Raw genomic sequence first — 24,625 nt, 5'->3', positions numbered from 1 at the left:
GACCGCACAGATTGGATCACAAAGTTTGGAGGAAGATTATCACCATATCATACCGCCCCACCTCCTCCTGCTGAAGATAAAGACAATCCTAATGTTGTGCCCGGAGAAGTGAGAGGGATTTCAACGCAACAAATGAGCGACAAAAGGAGATTTCAAAATGGGAAAAGAACCTTTTCACCAAACAAATCCACGGAATTATATTTTTACAGCGCCTGGAATTAAACTGTTCTATGGTAAGTTCAATATACTGCAGAACTGATAACTAGCTCTATATAAATATTTTGTGGACTATATGGATAATATTTTTTTTTCTTTCGCATTGATAAAGGCCCCTAAATAGGCCCATTATGCAATACTGTAGGCTAATGCTTTTTGTTGTTTTTCGCAAAATAACCTATATCAAGGTGAGAGTAATGTTCTCTGTAAAGTTTGTGGATGCTAAATATTTAAAGTGCTCTAAACTTAAATTTTATTTAACAGTGCGGCCAGGACTGCATGCGGATTGTAAGGCCTACTGACAAAAACCATCATCATCAATTTATTTTTCCCAAAACGCATTAAAAAAAAAGTTTGCATCAAATATCACTGCTTTTTCCAAGATTCAATCTGACACATAAAAATAAAGAAAACCCTCCGTGTCAAAAGGCTCTGTCACAAATAAGCCTACGCCATAGCTGTTATTTAAAGGAAGCCGATAACGTATGGAGGCGCGCAGCACCGCGGGGGTTTGGCTGCTCCTCTACAGTTCAACAGTAGCTCTTAACCCCGGTGCTGGGTCACCATGTGTCACAGGCCGTTTCTGTCTGCTTTGATGTCGCTGCAGATTATGTTTCTCCAGAAGATAATCTCTCTGGACGAAAACTAGTACCCCTGTGCTTATCAAAATTGATAAAATGACAAAAGAGGTAATGTACGTCGCCACTGTCAGCAGCAGGATAGTTTCAGCTTCTTTAAAAAAAAAAAAGAAAAAAGAAAAAAGAAATTGGATTACATTACATTAAATCATTATACATATACATATATTAGCCTACATAACGCCAGCCCCCAGTTCCTACCGGCTCATGCGCTATCCACTGACTCGGCAGATTGTAAACCGGTTCAGCTCCAAAACTGGTGCGCAAAACGCACAACGTAAACCAAGAATTGTAAAAAAAAAAAAAAACTAAACTTTGCATAGATAGATAGATAAATAGATAGATAGATATTATTACTAACCTAAGGGAAATTCAAGAGCCAGGCACGTTAGTTCTACAACTTTCCCATACCTCACTTATCCTAATTGTTACCCAATTGCTGACCTTAAGATGGAATAAACCTTTGGAGGTTTCAGTGTAGATTTACAGCCTTCAATCGGAGCCCTCCTACTCTGACAATCCAATTATTTTACTAAAACCATGACAGCCTGGCCTGCCTCCTATAAAACTGTACAGGTTGCGCCAAGCTGAGCAGGTTTCTGCTTAAACATAAACCATCGTGGCTCTGCTGGCATGTTTCAACGACTTTATTTACTTTATCTGGTGTCACTATTCAAATATACTGTGCATAAATCACTTTGCAGTACTGGCAGAAATCTAAACCAGTTTTGTAGCTTTGTTGCACTTTAACCCCTGTGTGAAACAAATTAAATGCCCAGAAACAAAGAGGAAGGTGGCGATAAAAACTAACCATGTATTTTTTCTGTTGTCCTCTCCACCTGTTTCCTCTTGTGGAACCACCCCTCTTCCATCCTCTGTCTATGCTGAAACTGCATCTTTTCTTTAGCCTCTCAAACAGACTGACCTTCACTGGCTGCCTTCGCTATAACTTTCAAAACATTTCCTAATTTCACACTATGGAACTCTCAGGTTCTTTGCCTCCACCATCTCCATACACATTCCCTGTTATCCCCAATTCCTCTGTGCCTTCCTCCTCTCCATCCGTCTCTCCATCACCCAGCCTGGCATCCACAGCTCTGTTCTGTGCACTTCTTTCCCTCCTCTCCTTGCTTGGCATCACAGGAAACCTGTACACTTTAGGCCTCCTTCTAAGGCGCAGGAGAAGACGTGGCGCTGGGCCAACCTGCTGCCTAATGAGGGTACCCATGCCATCATGCCTTGCCAGCTCCTCTTCCCCTTCCACCTCCCCTATCTCCCCTTCCTCCTCTTCCTCCTCTCTTCATCTCCAGGTGCTGAGCCTTGCGCTTGCTGATCTGCTCTACCTTTTCACCGCTCCCTTCATTGTGTATGACAGCCTGGCGTCTGGCTGGGCCTTTGGTGAACTGGGCTGCCGCCTCCTCCTGAGCTTGGACCTCCTGACAATGCATGCTTCCATCTTCACTCTCACTGCCATGAGCCTGGACCGCTACCGGGCTGTGGCTGATCCCCTGCACACCACCTCCTCTAACTCCTCCGGCCTCTTGCGTGTTGGCCTAGCCTGGGGGCTGGCTGTGGCTCTCAGTCTGCCTATGATGATCACCCTGCACCTGGAGGATGGGGAGAACCAGGAGGGCCAGCTGTGTGTGCCAGCATGGGATGAGCAGAGCTCCAAAGCCTATCTGAGTGTGCTGTTCTGCACCAGTATCCTTGGTCCAGGGCTGGCCATTGGAGCACTGTATGCTACTCTGGGCCGGCTTTACTGGGTATCTCAGACCAAGCCAGCCTGGGCCAGTGGGAGCAGTACTGCTTGTCCTCCCCGTGCTCCCAAACCCAAAGTCCTGCTCCTCATCCTTGGTATTGTCCTGGCGTTTTGGGCCTGCTTTCTCCCTTTCTGGATCTGGCAGCTGCTACCTCTGTATCAGCCTGACATGCTGCGGACTGTACCAGTGGGGACACAGGTGACAGTGAATCGTATCCTCACGGGCCTGACATACGGAAACTCTTGTGTGAATCCATTCTTCTACACGCTACTGACCGGAAAACGAAGACGCAACCGGCAGACGCTGACTTCAGTAAATCAGCTCTGTCGCAAGAGCAGTCCATTACAGTAGTTTGTGTTCCTCTGATGGTAAATAAAATAATGTGATTGTGTACTATGTGCACACATGTGAAAATGTACTGTACATGAATGCTTTCAGTTTCACAACTAGTACCAAAGACCATTGATTTATCCTTAGCTTACAAACTAAGGAAACAGAACAATCATACACAAATGATAGCACTTTGTATAAATGTGTGAACTGACAGTATTTCCAATTAGGAGATCAAATGTCAGTAAAATTTGGGTTTCACCAACAAAACAACACATCTCTGTAAAGTGTCACCTAATTAATGCTTTACCAGCAAACAATTTCTTTTCTTTGATAGTCATATCAAATAATGTCTTTAATTGCTGTAGCAGCCAAGTTTACATATTGATACTTTAGTTCTAAATGCTTTATTGATGGCAAAGTTATACAATGTCACTTTTACATAAGTGACTATTACAGTAATTGCATTTATAACATAAAAGAACATTTTTTGTCCTTCATTAAAAACATGGTGATATCTAATATTGGGAGAGCAGAGTTTATGCCATATGTTGCACATGCACAAGCGTTTCCAGTAAATCCCTGATGCACTTCTTCTGCCTGTTTCCAGAGAACTATCAAAGAAAATGTTTGTTTTTGAACAACTGCTTGTAACTGGTCAGGACTTTGTTGGGACATTTTTCTGAGACATTGTTTGTTGACACAGTGAATTATTTCTGAGCAGGTCAACAGTCTTTTGTTTGCTTCCCCTGAACCCCGACATATCTAAAGCAACTGACTTTTTTTTTTTTTTTTTTTTTATAATCATGACCTGCATGTTGTGTTTGAAAATATACTTATTATGAATCATGCAATGCTTTGCATGGGCTTAACTTGTGGTGACAGTAAATTATGTTTATGATTATGCATAATATATAGCTTTGAATAAAGAGGATGCTATCTTTAATTCATTGTGTTGTTGGCTCTTTAAAAAAAAAAAAACACACACACACAATAATCCAAAACTGCTTAGTGAGTAGTCTTGAGTTGCATTTATGTTTCTGTCTGTGTCAGCAACTCTAGCAGGTCTTCCCCGTTCTTTTATACACGCTGGCTGGTGTTTCTGTGTCTTCCTGTAGTAATGGCCTGTCTCCGTCTGTTCGACTCAAAGGCTGCACTGTACTGTATCACAAACCCTGCTGCTCTTTGACACAGATGAGCAAATATTGTTGTTTGACAGAGAGGAGTAAGGATGGGATGATGGGATGGAAAGGGACGGTGGGGTATCACGTGAATATGGTGCACTGTTCAAAAACATGTTTTTTTTTTTGAGGGGGAGTCAGGAGGGTGCTTAAAAATGCTGGGTATTTATTGTGATTTTCAATTTGGTGAAAACCTGGGAAATATTTTTACAAAATAGTGTGTGAAGGAAGGAAGGAGATACACATTCTGAATAGAAATCCAGAGCAAATGAATGAACAGCACTGGTCTGATTCAATTTGACTGTTAACTGTAGTTTACTGTGTTTGACTTGATATTCATTAAGTGAGTGACATCACATTAAATGCAATGTAAAATGAGATCATTTATGCAAGGAAAACCAAGTTAAATTTGCGGTTAATTTATTGAGACATAAAGTGAATATATATGAGAACATTAGCAGAAGAAAAAGAAAATCTGAAGACTGCAGAAGAAGCTGTGAAACCCTAAAGGGCTTTACTGGACTAGTAATACCAACAGGCTGAAGAGACACATACCAAAAGCATTTGTCAAGGGAGCTTGTGTGTTTCTCTGCACTCTGATGCCATTATTTCTTGGGCTGCACAGTCCTTCTGTAGTCCATGCTGCCTACCATGTGTTTCCATTTACCTGGCCTGGCTACCTCTGAGCCAACATTCCCATTGCAGTTATCATCCATCCCTGTGCGGTCACCCTGCAGGGGGTGCTTCTGTTCTAAAGTTAATGCAATAACCATCCACTGTTCGCAGACAAGACCAAGGCTCTCTCAGCACATTTGTCTATTTAAGTGGGATTTCTTGCAAATAAAAAGCCAGCTTCATGTACGTTTTCAATCATGGCTCCTCATATGAGACCTGGTGGTTGTTGGACCCCTGGGTAACACCAAAATGACAGAAGATAAGGGTGTAGGTTGTGTAAAGATGAAATCTATCCAAAAAAGACACTTAGCAGCAGTGTGGCTATGAAAGCACAGAGAGCTTGTTGTTCAGTTTTTCAAGTGTGCGTATGCCACAGATTTTTGTCTGTGTATTTTAAAACTCAATATATCACATGATTAAGTCCTCCCTTGGGTCTGCGTGGATGACCGAGTATTTGATAAACTTCAAATGCACAGTGTTTGGTCACCCCAACCAAATGGATGGAAAATATTGTCTCAGTTGGCAGGCTGGCTGATCTATAAACTTTGTGTTGTTTCTACTGGTAGTTGCCAGCACTGGCTGACTTGCTCCAATCATAACTTTTGTCCTTCTGCACAACAGAAGCTTCTGATATTGCAGGCAATGTCCTCCTCTCTGGCCTATAGGGAAAACACAAGGACAAATATTTTCTTCTTGGAGCACTGCTCTGTTCTACCTGAGGATTTCAGAAATCCAACACATGTCTGTTTCCTGGAACCACCAAGCATCTTTCCATCCCAGCAACCCCTTGCCCCGCCTGACAGGATCTCTTGACCAGTGTTTGAAGCTGCTGCAGGTGCCCCTCCCCTGGGCAGCCCGTTCAGGAAAGCACCCCGTTGTGTAGACGAGACGAAGCCACAGTCCAGGCCAAATTCACGCTGTGAGGTGTATAAGAGGCTCCCATTCTCTCCAGACATACACAAAAAAGATTCCCTTCGCACTCCACCTCTGCACGCCCTCCTCTAAAATTCAATCTTCCCATCTGTTTTCCCTCTCTCAATCACTTTTTGTCCCCTCTACACTTTCTGCCTTGTCTGCACTTTCATGCAATTTCATTCCTCCTCTGCATGGTTTCATCTTATATCCCATTAAAATTTCCCTATACATTATGAATGACAATAACACTCACTTTGAACTCAGATTTCTCAGAATAATCAATTTATCATTAGTTAAACATCACAGCAGTTTATATCAAATACACTAGTTAGAGTTGTATAATACTTGCACATTTAGTCAACCCTAAATTAAAAAAAATAAAACAAAAAAAAAAACTGCTTGTAATCGCTGATTTGACAGCAAACCCTGAAACCTTGGTGCTCACAGTGTTTCTTTGTTCGGTCCATGGCAACCCCACAGTGAGGTGCCCTCCTCCCCATCACGTCCCTTGCCTTCACACTTCTGTGTCAGCCGCCAGGATCAGCCGAGACCCAGGCTTGCGTACCTTGAAGGCCGGAGGTTATATCAACCGACACACACATTACGGTTCACACTTGGGCTCTTACTAGGAAAAACAGTAAATATGGCACGTCTGTCCCCCTTGCTCCTTCTCCCTCTGCTTGGGCTGCACTATTTCTCTGGGCTGTCCTGCCAACTCCTCCTCGCAGCATACTGCCCGTAAACAGTCATCGAAGGCGTCAAAGCGCCCATGACCGCTGACCTTCTGACACTTCACTCATCTGTACCCCATGATTTCATGCAGGGAGCTCATGGCGGCGTAGGGACATTATGCATTTCCATGACACTATTCAATACTAGAGCAAAAGTCTGTGTAGTTTATTATGTTTAACAGCTAACATGATTAGCTGAAATCAGTGACTCTGTTAGTACCAATCAGTTGACTGGTTTTTTAGCATTTAACAAAAAATACCACTTTTCATATGTGAAGATTTACACTTTTGTGACCAGAAACTGAATATGTTGGTGCTGTGGTCTGTTGGCCAGAACTCAGACACAACTTTGGACATTACAAAACTTTAATAGGCATTTTTTTTTTAGTTTTTCTGCTTATGTTTACCGTACTATCACATATATAAATACTACAAGTCTGGGTCAAAATGTAAAAAAAAAAAAAAAAATAGCAGCAGGATGACTGTGTGAGATTGAAGAGTGAAAGTCCCAGTTAGAATTAGAGTGCCACCTGGTGGTGAAATCAAATAACAACTAAGACTGAATAGTTGTAAACAAATTATTACTTGCCTCTGTTCATTGCGAAACATTTTTCCTATCACAATTATATTGGATAATGTTGGATAATGATAATGAGTCAATTACTATATTCTAGCAGCTGTACTGATCCTGTGTGACAGTAGTCAGACATTTTCCTTGCCAAATGATACAGGCCTAATGAGCAATACCCAAAATAAAATTCAATTCAATTCAATTTGATTTATTTGTATAGTGCCAAATCACAATACAATCATCTCAAGGCACTTTACAAAAAACAAAAAAACCCCAACAAATCCCTTATGAGCAAGCACATGGCAACAGTGGAGAGGAAAAACTCCCTTTAATGGAAGAAAAAACCTGCAGCAGAACCGGGCTCAGTTTGGGCGGTCATCTGCCTCGACCGGTTGGGGCAAGTGGATAGAGGAGAGAGAAAAGACAAAGACATTTGTCTTTCATGGACAAAGAAGATAAGATACTGACATCTACTGATTACCTATAACCTCTATCACAACAACGTTGTGCCTGAAATACATAATTTTCTCTCTGATGGCATGAATAGGGACTGTTTGATCAAATGTTCTTCCACTTGTCTGTCTTGACCCGGCTTCCACCTTGAATGGTGCAGATTCATTCCAGTTCTGAGGGATCATCACTACAGAACAAGCTAGTCACACCTTGTCAAAAAGCAAATATCTTGACCTAATTCCACTACAGATTCAATGTTTGCAAACTATTTTAGCTACCAAGGCTTGCCATTTCTTCTATCACAGTCCAGATTGTTAATGCTATCCCTTCATAAAGCATACTACATATGTCTTTTTGGAGTGAAAACAGCTTTACAGTTGTCAAAGCAAACATCAGGATCCTTAGTAAAAACATAACTGCAAACTTTAAATGGTGCTGGTGCACAAAAAGCTGCTGAATCATAGCAAGGCAACAAAATAGCCTATTACTTTCACTCTTGAATTTTAAAGTAAACTCAAAATAACTTCCTATTAGATGAACAAAGCTAGTGCTGTGATTTAAAACCAGCTATTTCCTCCTACACACATATGACAGACATGGATCCTAATCAAACTCCAGACAGCAGAATTTTGAAGGCTGTTTTTAACACCCCCACAACACAGAACCAAAGAAATTCATCTAGGGCTGCTAGTTGTTCAGTCTGTTGATCTATGTCACCCCCGCACAGCGTTCTCACCTTCCACAGTAACTTGCACCTCCGGGCCATGTCTCCTTGAGACCCTGGGTGGTCAGTAACTGAACACCTGTACCTGGAAGAGTGATTCTAAGAAACCCAGTACATCACAACAGACTGCAATGCTGTGGTCTATGTGCAAGAAGCTGGATATTAGGTTTGTCTTGCATCCCCCATTAGGACCAAACAGAACCTGACTGGAACAGGGGCTGATGCAAAGCATACAGCTCTGACAACTAACAACCATGTACAACTTGAAAGATTAGAGGGCTTTACTTGTAATCTATTTGAAAAATAGGTGACAAGGCATCCAAGAGGTCAGAACACAATTCAAGCCATTAAGTCACATTGCTATGCCATGAAAAGGTCATATTTACAGAAACAATAAATATAGTGACCCTCTCAGAATTTGTCATTTTGCCCCATAATACAATTGCTTTTCTTACTTTAAAGTGTTGTCATTGTGATAGTGAAACTTTTTCTATTTTGATTAAGGTTTAATGTTATCCAGGTACAATTTAAAGATATTTTTAAAATGTGTATGATATAGAAACATGAAGGATAATTTTCCTAAAAGCTGCCCTGTCTTCGTGTGCATTTTCAGTGACAGAAAAACTTTAGACCTCCCTGTACAAACAAAGCCCTGACACGTGTTAAAAGTTACATGCAGCCGTGCATTGACAAACTTTAGACATTTTTAGAAGTGTTATAACTGATCAAACCTACCTTGAGAAAACATCCTGAAAGTATGAGGTGCGGCTCCAGGCTTTCTCCTCCGCTTGAACCTCTAATGCCCCCCATCTACAAGCTCCCCAGACCTGCAGCATCTCACCTGAACTTTCTTCTTTGTCGTCCCTAAGAAATAAGTGGTGATATCTGGCGCCCTCTAGTGTTCAGCTCAACGATATTAACCGGAAGCGGAAATGACAAAAATTCTTGGCTGGCAAACACCGCAGCTTACTGAACTGACGGTCTGTAGAAACCAAGGGAGGGTTCACAAGTATTATTGCACTGAGAAGATAATTCCTGGTAGACGTGATTTGATGTCATTTTGTGGGACCCAAAACGGCGGGTGGGTGTGTCAAAACAGAAGGTTTTCATGTTTTCGTTGGTTATTTTTGACCCTGTGTTGGCGATTCTAGTTAGCCGGCTAGCTAGCTAACGTTTATGTAATGTCGGAGCGTTGAAGAGCTGCTGCTGAACAATACTAGCTAACTTTGAGTTTAATGACACTTGGGTGTTTTTAATAATTAATTATATAGTGTGCTTGCGCTTGACCGATAATCACAATAAGCGAAAGCCCTTAGAGATAAGAAAAGGATCGCGAAGGCCGAAGTGTCACTTGGTCAGTGTCCAAAAACATGAGCAATAACAGAGTCGGATTTTGTGTCAGTGGAGAGGAAAAACTTAACTCAATCAAAGGTTTGCTAGTTCGGATTTCTTGTCTATTTCTACTTGATTAGGTCTTTTTCTCTTATTTTTGTGTCCTTCCAGCCGCCGCAGCAAATGGGACCAGCCCGGGCCTGGCTCCGGCTCCGGTGGGATGGGGGAGGCTGAAGCTGCACCTACCGGGGCTTTGGATGCTGCAGCTGCTGTGGCTGCCAAGATTAATGCCATGTTGGTAGCTAAGGGGAAACTCAAACCCTCACAGATAGGACCCCCTGGACCCCCTGATAAGGTAATTGTATTACATTATGTACACATGGTTAATTTTTAATGAAGAGGGTTTTTAAAACAGCTCAGCTACACGGTGAACATAATATGTTAGTGAAAAGGGCAGTATAATATATAATCAGTGGCTGATTTATTATGTATATCTGGTTGAAACAAACACAGACTTCCTGCAATAAATCCTGTCTTCATCAGTACAACTGTTGTATTGACTTGTGCTGTTCCTATTTCTTTCCAGGCCCATTTACATTGACACTATGCAAAATAACAGAAATGGCTGTATTTATAACATAGTCATGTAGTACAAACTACATCGTAAAGAGTGATCATTCCCCTAAACAAAAATAAAAGAACATCTTCATTAAGGGGATGATTTAACAAGTCTGTTTAATGAGGCACTGAGGTGCGCCTAATAAACTGAGACAACTGAGAGTACACCATGTGATAATATAATGCTTTTTCTATACCTTTAATTTCACAGTACCTGCCAGTTGAATATATTTGGTTATATTTGGCCATTGTGTGATACATGATAATATATTTGTGATATCATAAAAGTACCATGGCTACATGCTTCCCGTTTGTATTTGGACAGTTTTGCCAATGTGACCAATTGTTGCTAACAGTTTTGGAAAAATATGTCCCTCCAATTAAGCCAACGAGAAAGGTGTTCTTACTTATCAGCATATCCCTTTCTTAAAACTAAATCTTTATAAGAATCAGTATGTTGTGGCAAACAAAGCTATCTGCTGTAAATTCTTTGTGCCTTTAAGCATATATTGTCTTCACCGACATTAGAGCTATCAGTTACACTCTAAAAAGGATGAAGACATTAAACACACATTGAGTAATGCCACTACAGAATTGTTACCTTCCCATGTTTTCTTCAGACATTTTTATGTTACGATTACAGTGTCACTAAATATTAGTATAATTTCCTGCACTGTTTTATTTTGTGACACATATTTTTGTTTGACTCCTCACTCAGGCTATAGGTATTGGTAAACCACCAGTACCAACAAAAGCCAAAGATGACCTGGTTGTAGCCGAAGTTGAGATCAATGATGTCCCAATCACTTGTCGAAATCTCCTGACCCGTGGCCAAACACAGGATGACGTCAGCAGCAAAACAAATAATCATATCTTACAGATTTAAGTTTGTCACTTCGTGAATTTTAAACTGATGTGTTTTGTATCTCTTACATGATTTGTCTGTAGATCAGTAAAGTTAGTGGTGCTGCAGTTTCAACTAGAGGGCGATACATGACAGCAGAGGAGAAAAGCAAAGCTGTATCAGGGTAATTCCTCATATCTGTCATTATTAGTAACTGATCATACTACTAGTTAACTTGCTGTTCAGTGTTGTTGTGTTAACACATTTCTGCTCTTTCCATACAGAGATCGACCTCTGTACCTTCATGTCCAAGGACAGACCAGAGAACTTGTTGACAGTCAGTATTTTAACTTTATCTTTGATCATCTTACATATTCATATATATGGTAATTCAACTTTATTATTATTATTCCTGTGCTCCTTTTTTCAGAGGCAGTTAACAGAATCAAGGAGATAATCACCAATGGAGTGGTCAAGGCTGCAACTGCCTCATCATCATCATCATCCTTCTCTCCAAGTGCAGCATCCGTCACTGTTTACCAGCAGCACAACCCTCCACCCTCACTCCCTCCCATAACACACCACAAACCACACTTCCAGTCCGGGGTAAGACAGCGTTCTTGCTGTCATTTAACCTGTCATGAACTAAGAATTATTTCACTGTGAAGGGTTTAGTAAGCACTATAAAAATGCTCAGGTTTTTTTTTTTCTGCCAAAACTGCAAACAGAGCAGACAAACTTTAAAGTTCATACTATTCTTTTACTAGTCCTACTCCAGTTTTCCATTTAAAATAATTCATGGTGTGGGCAGGTCATGTTCCTCAGAGGCCACTGTCCTGCTTGTTTTCCAACTATAGCTGTCCTCCACTGCTGATTACCTGGATCTTGTGTGTTGTCTCTCAACTTCAGATGCATTATGTTCAAGATAAAGTCTTTGTGGGCCTGGAGCATGCTATCCCAGGGTTTGTGGTCAAAGAGCGGGTCGAGGGTCCTGGCTGTTCATACCTGCAGCACATCCAGGCTGAGACAGGGGCCAAAGTGTTCCTCAGAGGAAAAGGATCAGGTTGTTTAGAGCCTGCCTCTGGCCGAGAAGCTTTTGAACCCATGTACATCTACATCAGGTGGGCATTGTCCTGGAAATGAAGAAATGTAAATCTTGCTTATCAGACATGACTCCTAATTGTTCAGTAATATGAGCTAGAAACATTTTTTTCCTCCACAATGTGGCCTCTATAGAGCTAAATGCAGTCTTTTTCCTCCCCAGCCATCCTAAACCAGAAGGACTTGCAGCAGCAAAAACCTTGTGTGAGAACCTGCTTCAGACAGTGAGTAATTTCCTGTTACTGTCAAATGAATGACCATGAGACTTTGTCCAGGTCTGTACTTTCCCATTCAAACTACACCTGGCATTCCATTACAAGTATATGCAATATATCCATTACAAGTATATGCAATACCAAATGCATGTCTATGTCAGCATTATTTGTAACAAATGGCATCTAATGCTATTTTTTTTTTAAAAGTTGGATGTACAACTACACCACTGAGCATCACCAGCTGACAGTTATTCCAAATACTGTCAGATCTCTGCACGGGTCTAGCAGTTAAACAGCTACACAGATCAAAGCAACCATGCAACTTAGAAAATGATAAGTCAATACAATGTATTCTTGACTGATCAAATTTTTAATGCGTTTTATTACCAAAGAAGTTTGGCAACAAAGCGAAAAGTCATTGTCCAGGATATCACAGGAAATACAACAAAAAAAAGATAGAGGTTCAAGCAGTATATGTTTCTGCCAGGAGGTGTTGATGATGGAGATGATATTAAATCATAACTTCACAGGTCTAACTATTTTGCACTAGGCTGACATTACACAGTGAGTTTATACAGTACATTTTTGTTTAAAGTTGTCTTCATTTTAGCACATTTCTATTTTTGTTACTTACATCACTAACGAGCCTTGTGGTGAATGTTTCTCATCCTCAGGTCCATGCAGAGTATTCTCGTTTCCTTAATCAAATGAGCACAATGATGCCAACACAACAAGGTATGCAACAACTGGTTGCCTTTCTGTGTTTAAATTTACTGCTTGGCTATTTAATGTTGATTTTCCTGTTGTCAGATGTGGCATTGTCAGTCAATATGACAGTGTATAAGTATAATACGATACAATGTATAAGTCATGGAGAGATCCTGACTTAATTTCTCCTTTTACTTTCTCCTCCAGGCTTTTCACAGCCTCCAGTTGTGAATGGGATTCCTCCCCAGCCTCCTTACTACCCCCCTGCTGGATACCAGCCAGGCTACCCCATGCCTGTACCCCCACCTCAACCACAACCTGTCCCTCCACCTTACACTGTTCCTCCTCCAATGCCTCCTGCAGCAGCCACAGGTGTGCCTCAGTATCCCCTTGCTCCTAGCTCTGCTCCAGCCTCTGCCCCAGCTCCTGTTCCTTCTCCTGCTCCAGGCACTCTGCCACAGGTAGGACTAATCCATCACTCCTCATGTGATTTCCTATTCTGTAAAAAGGTGAACACTTTTGGACATCAGCTACGGCACCTGCACTGCATATGAAGCATTAATACTGTACTTTTTTCCTGTCTCTCTGTAGACTCTTCCTCCCGTACCCTTTCCTCCATCAGCTGCAGCGCCATCCACAGCTCCACAACCTGCTGCGCCAGCAAACCCACCACAGAAAAGACGCTTCACAGAGGAGGTACCAGACGAGAGAGACAGTGGCCTACTGGGCTACCAGGTGATAAATAGTTCCCGATCTTAACAGTGCCTAATAATTCTCTGCTGGCTTTATTTTTGTCTTTCTTCCCCTTGACCTGTTTTTTTTTTTTTTTTTTTTTTTTTTTTTTTTTTTTTGTATTTTGTTCCTACAGTTAGCACTTCTATTTCTAGTTTTTGTCAAGTCCATACATTTTGTTATCATATCCAATCATATCCAGTCAGTCTGTCTTAGGTTGCTCTCTTGCTTCACTCTTAATTTACCTACTAACATTTCATCCATCCTTTCTTCCAATCTTTTATGTACATTGGTTGAGACAGCATTGCCTGCTGACTGCTCACTTTCAGTTCACTTGTATGTTTGTTCTGATAAGGAGTTTTAGAAAAAGATATTTCTGATGAGCTCTTTCATAGTGGACGGGGAAAATGTGTAATCACAGATTGTGGTAAGATATAACTTACAATGTCAGATTATCTCACTATTGGTAGAACAGGTATATTATTATATATTAAAGTGTTAGGACAGGGTTTAGTAAAGGATGTCTGCTAATCGCACCTGTGTGTTTTTCTGCTCATAGCATGGACCCATTCATATGACTAATTTAGGTGCAGGCTTCGCAGTGGGCAGCCCCGAGAGTACAGGACCGCCACCATCAAGTTCCTCTGGCCCACCAAGTGAGAGGGACAGGTACATAGTTTTGTTACATTTATTTATATTAATGAAAAACTGTGGGCAAAAGGCAATGGCCCCTAGTTAACATATGCTGTTCTTGTTTAACAGTAGGCAGCTAATGCCTCCACCACCTATGCCGGTGAATGGAGTGAGACCCAAGATGGAGGAGAAGAGGGCACCGCAAGGCCCCGTGGGTAAGGGCATTATCCTGTGGATTGACAAATCGCTGCCCAAATCCACATCCACAGTTCTTGAGTGTGGGCTATGTCCCTTATGAGCTCAGCCTGGGTGTGTTCACTAATGTAGAGCTGCATCAAGTAAAATGTAAATCCTCTCCCAGGCCACTGGACTGTGTCTGGATTTCAGCTGGCTTACTTCCGCTATCTGTCCTATAACACCCCAGCAGATCTTTGTGTATATAATGGTAAATATAGTTGTTCTAAAAAGCTGATGTTCTTCTGGATTTGGACAATAAAGCCCTCTGTTCTTGTGGCAGATTAGATAAGTGCAGCACTGCCCACACATGCCTGAGCCTTAAACTGGCCCTTATGCTTCTTACAGGATTCTGCTGCTGTGACTAGATATCTCCAGATAGTGAGGCGGCACTATGACATCTTTTGTACATTGTTCAGTCATTTGTAAAGAGGTCTGATCAGTCGAGTCCAACTTAACATCCCATTCTGATGACATCATCAGTCTGGAGTGTCTGCACTTACTTTGCTTTCCTAACTAATGAGAATCTCTCCTGTTTTTGTGTTTTTCTCTTCTTCTCTGTGTTTTTCTTCTCTTCCATGTATCTCTGGGGTGATGCTGGATACTGATTGGGGGTGGGGCACGACTCATCCTGTAACACTGTCCTGCCCCTCGATTGGACGGCCTAAACACTGTCGCTCCCCACCAACCAATGGCTGCTTTCGAATGGCTGCCCCCTTATCTACTCTGCCGAGAAACTATCAATTAAACCCTATTAACTATTTGTTTCTCCCAAAATGTGTTTGGAATAATCAACTTGGCATCTGTCTTATTTGAAACATGTTGCTGCTGTTGTTTTTTTTTTTTGTTGTTTTTGTTTCTCTCTCTCTCTCTCCCTCTCCAAAATCTGCCACTACTCCCTTCTTCCCCCTTTCTTCTACTTATCATCCTCCTCTTAGAGCCCCCAGTGAAAAGACTGAAAACAGGTTTGGTGGCTTACACTGGCGACTCTTCTGATGAAGAGGAAGACCACTGCACTTCTAAACCCTCAGGGCCAGGTAACCCTGTGGCAGTTCCCCCCACCACCATCACCTCCTCAGGCTGGACACAGAGCTATCGCTGCCCTCCTCCACCACCCCCTCGTGCTAAAACACAGCCACAACAGCAGTCAATCCCTTTCTGGATGGCGCCCTAAAAACAGCAAAAAAAATAAAAAAACTAACTCTGTTAGTGCTTTATATTGAGTCTTACAGATTGTGCATCCTAAATGAGCCTGTCACATCACCCATTCATCACATGGATGATACTTAACAGCTGTTTGTTGGTATGGTTGGTCTAAGCATTCTGTTAGTACTGGGGTCCAAATGGGCATAGTAATATTTTGGAAAACCTTTTGTTATGTGCATATAATTTTGAAATGGAACATTTTGTGGCTGTATAGATGGTCAGATGAGCAATATTCTGCCTCCATTTTTATTAGGAATGGAATGATAACCCATACCAGGAGAAGTGTTTGAATATAGTGTTTTTGTAAAAACAATATTACATGACAATGATGTACATAACTCACTACTTCAATTTAGCCCCAGTTTCTTATTTTTCACCCATTTTCGTTTCTTTGTCTACATCAGTGATGCAATTCCTATTCTGGTTTGTTTGTACACATCAAATTAAGATGTAGAAGAAAAAAAAAAATTTGAATTACATGATTTTCTGAAATAAACTTAATTTATTGACTTGTGAAAGTCTGTCTTGATAATTAGTTTCTAATAATTCACTAGATATTAGAAAATCTAAATAAGTAGTGGATTAAGTGATCTCGTTAAAAGATTTATTGCAAAAACTGACTCCTTACCCTCACACTAAACTGCATCTATTATGCAATGACAATAACTTTAAAATTGTAAAACTATTTATACAGTAAGACAGTGCAGGACTCTACAATCTCAAGTATAAAAATATTACTTTAAACACTATGTTCAAAAATAATGTAGGATCTATGTTGTAATACTGTTGTGAAAAGCTGAAACGGACATTTGTACACTATTAGATCATCTCAATCTCTGCCTTTCTTGGAGGGTTTTTCTTGTTATGCTGAGCAATTTGACTCTCCAGAACTGGCTTGAAGTGACGGATAAGTCCCTGTAGTGAAAAAAAAAAAAAAAGAAGCTAAGAATAACAAAACTGTATATTAAAATTTAAACTACTACTTTCTTGAATATGTAGCCTCAAGCACTGTCATGTTAAGCTTCATTTGTTAAAAAGGTTAATTAAACTCTCAGAAGTGTCACCTGTACAGGCCAGGCAGCTCCATCACCAAGGGCACAGATGGTGTGTCCCTCTATCTGCTTACTCAGCTCCCAGATCATGTCAATCTCTGAAACTGCTGCCTCTCCTCGAACAAACCTCCACATCATCTTATCCATCCAGTCAACTCCTGAGTAAACAGCAGAGAGAAACAGTTGGAAACAGTGGATGCAACATAAAAAGTACTCGTACTAAAATCCGAGCCCCAGTGCCTTTAGCAGTGTTTAGCCTCAACATTAATTTTCTGACTAATGCCTACACAAAATATTTTTCTCTGATAACTTCAGTGCATTTAGCATTTAATAGTTAATGTAATGATTGTACACAGCAGCAGTGTTTTTTTTTTATATCAGAGTAGGTCACTTCTCCTGCCACTGGTCAGAAAATCTGATATTCTGCCCGTAAAAGCTTAAGAGAGGCCTGCTTCCAGTGTGCAGGTACTTTTCTATCATGTTCATGTTGAACTTTTGGTATCCGGCACCTGGACATCACTGAAGCTTTGTAGAAGTACAAATAATCGAGTGATTAAGTATTAGTTAATATGTGTTTGAAAATATCTTAGTTCATAGTGTTTTATTCCGTAGTTCCTTACCCTCTCTACAGGGGGTGCACTGGCCACAGCTCTCATGTTTGTAGAACTCCACTAAACGTGCGATGGCTCGGATAACATTGGTCTGCAGAGGAAATACATTTCAGATATGCTTTGAAGACTGTTTGTTGCTGAAGGCACTGTGCATTTTTTTATGGATAATATTCAGGGAAATGTTTACAGATTTATCCATGACTATAACGGCAGCAGTGCCCAGAGCAGTCTCTGCACGAACCAGGTCATCAAAGTCCATCAAAACATCATCACACACATGCCGAGGGATGATGGGAGTGGAGGACCCCCCTGGGATCACTCCTAATAGATTGTCCCAACCTCCCCTCACTCCTCCTGCACCAATCATACAAGAGGAGAGAGGAAGTCTTGTCAACATAAAGTAAACCAACATCAACACAGAGGTGGACTGTAAACACACACCTGCATGTCTCTCTATTAGCTCTCTCAGAGGAATAGACATCTCTTCCTCGACTGTGCACGGTGTGTTCACATGACCGGAGATGTTGAACAGCTTTGTTCCAGAGTTCCTCTCTCTCCCAAAGCTGGCAAACCAGGCTCCGCCTCGACGACAGATTGCAGGCGCCACAGCAACTGTCTCCACATTGGAAACTGTCGTTGGGCATCCAAACACCCCTTAAGGCAAAGAGATACAGCAGCAGAGAATAACCACCTGAGGACTGCAATTAGAATATAACTATTTTTCAGTTTCTAAACCCATAATTAACCTTTGTATGAAACCGGATGTATGAGATTGTAGAGCTTTTACCTCACCTATGTCTGCAGGGAATGGCGGCTTGAGTCGGGGTTTGCCTTGTTTGCCCTCAAGAGACTCGATGAGGGCCGTCTCCTCCCCGCAGATGTAGGCTCCGGCTCCCCGCACCACAAACACATCAAAGTCATACCCCGAGCCACAGGCGTTCTTTCCAATGAGCCCTGCTTTGTATGCTTCAGTAATAGCCACCTGTTTGAAGAAAAGGCAAATTATCACAAACAACATATTGTACAACAAAACTCCATGTCATCCCTCTGGGCAGTTGTATACCTGTAGATTTGATGACTCATTGTAAAACTCTCCTCTGATGTAGATGTATGCAGCATGAGCACCCATGGCTCTTCCAGCCATGAGGCAGCCCTCTATCAGCTTATGTGGGTCATGACGCATTATCTCTCGGTCTTTACATGTACCAGGCTCCCCCTCATCAGCATTTACCACCAGGTACTTAGGCCTAAGACACAGGGAAGAAGGAAATAAATGGTACACGGACCCCTCAGTAGTGTGTCATTATTAGTGTGAACAGTGATGTAGGCCTAAAATATGTCTGACTAATCAGATTCTGGCTTCTTTTCCTTCCTGTTCCTACCTGCCATCACTGGGTTTGTTCATGAAGCTCCACTTCATTCCAGTGGGGAAGCCTGCTCCTCCTCTGCCCCGCAGCCCTGAGATTTTCACCTCATTCAGGATCCAGTCTGGTCCTTTGAGGATGATCTCCTTGGTCTTGTACCAGTCTCCTCTTTTCAGTGCTCCTTTGAGCCTAAGAGAGCCAGAGATGAGAACAAGATTCAGGTTAGGTCATTACACAACAGGTAGAATGGTTGTGCACTAAATATGTTTACCTCCAGTCATGTCTGCCATATAAGTTGGTGAATATCCGGTCTTGGTCGCTCAAAGGCCCAAATTTAGTCTTTTTTGACTTCACCTAGTGACCGAGAGGGCAATATAAGAAAAGTATGACATTACATTGTGTAGAAGAAAGCTGCTAAAAAAGATAAATGAAAAATAAAACTGACTGATGTGAATTTTAGAATTAATTTTCTTTCTAGCTGTTTCCAGATGACCTTTATAGGTACAAAGAAATTTTAAGACTTTGCGATATAACACACACACACACAAAATAAAAATGTGATTCTGAAAATAAATGATTTTGTATTTTTAAGTTAATCTGCATTGATGGATTTAGACAGCATATAAAAAACACTTGTTATGTTACGTTAGTGAAATGTGGTAAGATGTGGTAGATGTCAGTATGTGTCCATTAAGGATATTGAGTTTCAAGATCATACACTTCGCTTATAAATCACAGTCACAGAGCAACATGTAATAGAAAGGGTTTTTGACAAAGACAAGTCAAAACAGCTGATAGAGTCAGGGCCAGGAGCTCATAGTCTGAGATTCATATTGGGACTATTTTCTTTACTATAGCACAAAATTTTGACACTTAATTAGTCCCAAATGCTTTAGACTATAAATATAATTTTGACATCAAAATGTTGCATTTCCTTTTGTGTTTCAGAGTATTCATAGTCATATGGTCTGTTAGTGTAGTGGTTGGCAGGTTGCAGTATGATAGGTTGGTGGCTCAACTGCAGGTACAGGTAAACAATTATTAGTGAGGTTTATTATTTCTCATTTTAGTATGATAATCAATAATCAGTAACTCATTTTATGGCCCCAATTTCAACACTGACATTTTGTGAGTTTAACAGCATTACTTTGCATCAGGAACAATATACCTTTTAAACTTTATTGATTATTGTGTAAAATATGGTGATAATACAGCTGCACCTTGGTAATGCTGCAGTTTTTCCGATTTAAGCTCTTTTGTAAGATTATTAATTCTATATTAACTGTTGATGTGCTACAGAATACCTACTTCATGTACTGTAAAGGAATAGGCAATAGGATTAGGAATAGGTAAGTGGAAATGTGATTGGTCAAAATAACACAGTTATTTATAACAGCCACAAAAAGTGGGGTCACAGCGAATCATCTGCCTCCATTCAACCCTATCCTCTGTATCCTCCTCACCCACACCAACTATCCTCATGTCCTCCTTCACTACATCCAAGGACCTCCTCTTTGGTCTTCCTCTAGGCCTCCTTCCTGGCAGCTCTAACCTCAGCATCCTTTTCCCACTCACTGTCCCTCCTCTGAACATGTCCAAACCATCTCAATCTGGCTTCCCTGGCTTTTTCTCCAAAACATCTAACATGAGCTGTCCCTCTGATGTACTCATTCCTGATCCTATCCATCCTCGTCACTCCTAAAGAGAACGTCAACATCTTCAGCTCTGCTACCTCCAGCTCTTTTTCTCAGTGCCACTGTCTCTAAACCATACAACATTGCTGGTCTCACCACTGTCTTGTACACCTTTCTTTTCATTCTTGCTGACACTCTGTCGTCACACATCACACCTGACACTTTCCTCCACCCGTTCCAACCTGCTTGCACACGTCTCTTCACTTTGTTTCCACACTCTCCGTTGCTCTGGACTGTTGACCCTAGGTACTTAAAATCCTCCACCTTCTTCACCTCTACTCCCTGTAATCTCACTGTTCTACTTGAGTCCCTCTCATTTATACATATGTGCTTTGTTTTACTGCGGCTAACCTTCATTCCTCTCCTTTCCAGCGCAAACCTCCACCTCTCTAGATTTTCCTCCACCTGCTCCCTGCTCTCACTACAGATGACAATGTCATCTGCAAACATCATGGTCCACGGAGATTCCTGTCTAACCTCATCTGTCAGCCTGTCCATCACCACAGCAAACAAGAAGGGGCTCAAAGCCGATCTTTGGTGCAGTCCCACCTCCACCTTGAACTCCTCTGTCACCCCTACAGGACACCTCACCACTGTCTTACAGCTCTCATACATGTCCTGCACCACTCAAACATACTTCTCTGCCACTCCAGACTTCCTCATACAAAACCACAGCTCCTCTCTCAGGACCCTGTCATACGCTTTTTCCAAATCTACAAAGACACAATGCAGCTCCTTCTGGCCTTCTCTGTGCTTCTCCATCAGCATTTTCAAAGGAAATATTGCATCTTTGATACTCTTTCTTGGCATGAAACCATACTGCTTCTCACAAATGCTCACTTCTGACCTCAGCCTAGCCTCCACTACTCTTTCCCATAACTTCATTGTGTGACTCATCAGCTGCATTCCTCTGTAGTTTCCACAACTCTGCACGTCTCCCTTGTTCTTAAAGATAGGCACCAGTACACTTCTCCTCCACTCGTCAGGCATCCTCTCACTCTCCAAGATCTTAAGTAGCCCAGTCAAAAACTCTACTGCCACCTCTCCTAAACACTTCCATACCTCCACAGGTATATCGTCAGGACCAACTGCCTTTCCACTCTTCATCCTCTTCAACGGCTTCCTCACTTCATCCTTACTGATCTTTGCTACTTCCTGCTCCACACCAGTCACCTCTTCTACACTGTGCTCTCTAACATTTTCCTCATTCATCAACTCTTCACTCACAATGCTAGTATTATTATTATTAAAATGTATTAGATGTTTCGTTATTAAGAAATCATTGCTTTAACATTGGAATTACATGTTGTACATGATGACAGAACAAATCAACCAGAACAGTCTTCTGATAACTTAAGTTGGTTGACAGGACACACATTTCAACAACACTGGCTCACAATAACCCAGTGTAGATATTACTGTAAACAATAAGAAAGATATAAAAACTGATTTGAACAATGACATTATGAGCTGATTTATTTTTCAACAGGAAATATTCCACTATTATTGAGCATTTTTATTGATATTTATGGAACAGTAACCCTAACCACAAGGCTTTTTTGGCTAATAACTTACAAACCACAAGGCACGAATAAAAAGTCCATGCACCACCAGTTCCCAGCACTCACACATTTCCTTCAGGAAATCAGTTAACATTGTTTCTCTCGCTATCACATAAAAGTCATATATTCTATGTCAGCAGCCAAACACCTAAATCTTCATGTAGAAAGAAAGAAAGAACTACACCAGAATATTGTCATCCATCAATAGCTTCTCCCATTAAACACTGTGGACAGGATTTTAGTCAAAATGCGAATGAATCTAAATGCAGATTCATTTGCTGCTCTGCAGACCAGAGTGAGTTACAACCACGGTAACTCTACACAACAAAGGAAACAACTGTCTCAAAATGTTTATACATTAAACACTCATGAAAAATGACACTGAAGTAGAATATCCGCATTTTAACTAAAACTAATGAATATCAAATGACAATTTTAACTAAAACTTATATAACCTCCACTTTTAATAAAAGACTAAATCATTAAAAGGTGCCAAAACAAACACTGCAAAACTGTATCTCGGGGCCACTGAGATAGTCAACTATCTGCTTGTCACGCCTTACCAAATCTCGTTCCCACGCGCTACTGTCTCGTTCCTACTCGTTAATATCTCGTGACCGCAAGTCAGTGACACTTTTTCCCGCATTTTTTTTAATACACACGCATTTGTAAGCCCATTAATTGCCATTTTATCAGTGTACCGTTACCATGGTTTTACTGTGTATTGTGATAGCTTTTACGGTTTTTGGACATTTTAAGTCTAAAGTGAGGATCGTTACAACTCTCGCAAGCTAACTGCGACGTGACGTCATCAGATAGCATACAGACGAGCCGTTTTTCAGACCCCAATAAAAGTCTCTAAACTTCTGTCACAACTAATTAATTTTCACTCTACAAGCACAAAAACAACTTAGGTGTCACGTCATGCCTCATTATGAAGCCGTATTAGCCACAGGAGCTGTATTATTTTAATGTTAACATCAATTTATGTGGCGGCTGAAACGTTAATCTGCACTTTTCAGATCCAGTCTCTGCCCACCAGACTAACCTGCTCTCACTGCGTCATTTTTTCTCTTATCTGGACAAACTGACCACATTTTGTTCTACCAGATGTTAGCACATCATTTCGGCTCTACAGTGTTCAGAGTCATGCGGCCTGTAAGTGCAGTGTTTGTCTTGGTGGTTTGTCATGTGGCAGGCTGCTACTTTCACTCTCACTGAGTGTAAACATGTCAAATTATCAGTGAAGCTTATTAAGTTTCATTTTTAGTGTAAAAATTTACTGAAATACAAGGTGTCGATTAAAAATATATAGTCTCATCAACTTTGTCTCATTGTGCATTTTTCTATTGGATAATCTTGCTCTTTCACATTGAACTTGTGCCAAAAATATCAGCTGTCTGTACATGAAAGCACCACACTCGTGTTTACCTCAGTGTGAATGCAGGCCTACCTGTGGCTGTGCTGTAGCACTGTAGGTCAGACGCGGAGCTACCTGACGCGCCACAGCGCCCCGCAGCATCCGCCAAGGCAGCATCCTGCAGGTGGCTGAGGACAAACACCTCCAACGCACTTTCAGCTTTTTTTTAATATCCCAAAGCGTTTTCCTTTATAGTCTACGTTAACTTCTCATGCCGCCGAATCTACGTGTGAAACTTATGCTACTGGAGGAGCAATGTGGGCCTGCTGCTTTTGCTTAATGCAAGTAAGAGGATTAAGGAACTATCGACGTCATATCCTCTCCCAGGTGCCCATGCAGTGCCAACAGGTATCCAGTGTCGCTCACACGTGCATCATGGAGGTCCTTTATAGATGATTTACAGGATTTTAAATGGATCATTAATGGGAAAGCAAGCATTCAGTTCATCCAAGGTCTATCCAATAAACTTTTACTGTTATCATTTGGGCATTGACAAGGCCATTTTCTGGCAGACATTTCAATTTGTAATAATAAGAGGTTACTAATCAGCTGGTCTCATCAACATAGTGAGACTGTACCTGAACCCTTAAAGTAGAGCAGATAATCAAATTCAGCCATCATTAGTATTATTATTTTTGACACCCAATTTTCCTACTGTGTGACTGTGTGATCTTCAGTGGAAAAGGGTCTGTTTCTACCCACTCAAACACATTTGCCGTTGAAGGAAAATGCCATGATGTACACAAAGACAGGGTTTGAGGTCCAGTGTTTGAACTATAAGAGAAAGTTTGCAGTATTAGACAAAAGACAGGTTTTACTTTCAAACATGGATTAAAATTAATTGATATTGCTAATTTGATTTTGCTGTTACAAAGATAATTCTGTAAGATAATAGAGCTTGACTAATAAATCACTCTGCTATTCTTGTTACATATCACACATAACACATCACCAATATGCTGGAGTATATTGAGTCCTGCCCACGAATAACAAGAAATGTCAATATACATCGTAGATGCCAAGAGGCGTGTTTAAGGTATTTTAGAAACAGAAACTCTTTTATAGTTCATGTACAAATGAGCACAAGTTATTTAACTGTAAAACT

General features: G+C 41.1%; 3 protein-coding genes across 6 annotated transcripts; 2 read left to right on the top strand and 1 right to left on the bottom strand.

The window, feature by feature from the left end:
- On the top strand, positions 1 to 2,965 carry uts2r3 (urotensin-2 receptor 3). The gene is made up of 2 exons (XM_026317347.1): positions 1 to 233; positions 1,762 to 2,965. The coding sequence occupies exon 2, from the start codon at positions 1,832 to 1,834 to the stop codon at positions 2,963 to 2,965; it is 1,134 nt and encodes a 377-aa protein (XP_026173132.1). The 5' UTR covers positions 1 to 233; positions 1,762 to 1,831.
- Positions 2,966 to 9,136: 6,171 nt separating this feature from the next.
- On the top strand, positions 9,137 to 15,817 carry khdc4 (KH domain containing 4, pre-mRNA splicing factor). Of its 4 annotated transcripts, none has more exons than XR_003296254.1 (14): positions 9,137 to 9,275; positions 9,698 to 9,881; positions 10,863 to 10,991; positions 11,093 to 11,172; positions 11,273 to 11,325; positions 11,419 to 11,594; positions 11,898 to 12,109; positions 12,253 to 12,313; positions 12,979 to 13,039; positions 13,220 to 13,473; positions 13,604 to 13,747; positions 14,332 to 14,413; positions 14,507 to 14,592; positions 15,550 to 15,612. XR_003296254.1 is itself a non-coding variant. In XM_026317087.1 (14 exons), exons 1-14 carry the CDS (start codon positions 9,247 to 9,249, stop codon positions 15,783 to 15,785), a joined length of 1,815 nt encoding a protein of 604 aa, XP_026172872.1. In that variant the 5' UTR covers positions 9,137 to 9,246; the 3' UTR covers positions 15,786 to 15,817. The 4 variants fall into 4 exon arrangements, 3 of the variants coding, with proteins under 3 accessions (XP_026172872.1, XP_026172873.1, XP_026172874.1); XM_026317087.1 differs by having other exon boundaries at positions 14,304 to 14,413; positions 15,550 to 15,817; XM_026317088.2 differs by having other exon boundaries at positions 14,304 to 14,413; positions 14,960 to 15,691.
- Positions 15,818 to 16,446: 629 nt separating this feature from the next.
- LOC113136348 (NADH dehydrogenase [ubiquinone] flavoprotein 1, mitochondrial-like) lies at positions 16,447 to 23,702 on the bottom strand. The gene is made up of 10 exons (XM_026317091.1): positions 23,554 to 23,702; positions 19,116 to 19,198; positions 18,863 to 19,033; positions 18,544 to 18,727; positions 18,273 to 18,462; positions 17,922 to 18,134; positions 17,668 to 17,834; positions 17,490 to 17,571; positions 16,882 to 17,027; positions 16,447 to 16,732 (listed from the first exon to the last, which is right to left on the bottom strand). The coding sequence occupies exons 1-10, from the start codon at positions 23,635 to 23,637 to the stop codon at positions 16,637 to 16,639; spliced, it is 1,416 nt and encodes a 471-aa protein (XP_026172876.1). The 5' UTR covers positions 23,638 to 23,702; the 3' UTR covers positions 16,447 to 16,636.
- Between the last annotated feature and the right edge of the window lie 923 nt (positions 23,703 to 24,625).

The sequence above is a fragment of the Mastacembelus armatus genome, chromosome 16 (genome assembly GCF_900324485.2).
Source record: "Mastacembelus armatus chromosome 16, fMasArm1.2, whole genome shotgun sequence".
NCBI lineage: Eukaryota > Metazoa > Chordata > Actinopteri > Synbranchiformes > Mastacembelidae > Mastacembelus > Mastacembelus armatus.
The sequence above is the reverse complement of the archived record's forward strand: the minus strand, read 5'-3'. Positions and strand labels throughout refer to the sequence as shown.

Coding starts and splice junctions, on each gene's coding strand:
- uts2r3 (XM_026317347.1), top strand. CDS start 1,832: ATGGAACTCTCAGGTTCTTTGCCTCCACCATCTCCATACACATTCCCT.
- khdc4 (XM_026317087.1), top strand. CDS start 9,247: ATGTCATTTTGTGGGACCCAAAACGGCGG. Junction 11,173..11,272: donor AAAAGCAAAGCTGTATCAGG/GTAATTCCTCAT, acceptor CTTTCCATACAG/AGATCGACCTCTGTACCTTC. Junction 12,314..12,978: donor GTGAGAACCTGCTTCAGACA/GTGAGTAATTTC, acceptor TCTCATCCTCAG/GTCCATGCAGAGTATTCTCG.
- LOC113136348 (XM_026317091.1), bottom strand. CDS start 23,637: ATGCTGCCTTGGCGGATGCTGCGGGGCGCTGTGGCGCGTCAGGTAGCT. Junction 19,034..19,115: donor TATGGCAGACATGACTGGAG/GTAAACATATTT, acceptor TGGCTCTCTTAG/GCTCAAAGGAGCACTGAAAA. Junction 18,463..18,543: donor ATGAGTCATCAAATCTACAG/GTATACAACTGC, acceptor TTCTTCAAACAG/GTGGCTATTACTGAAGCATA.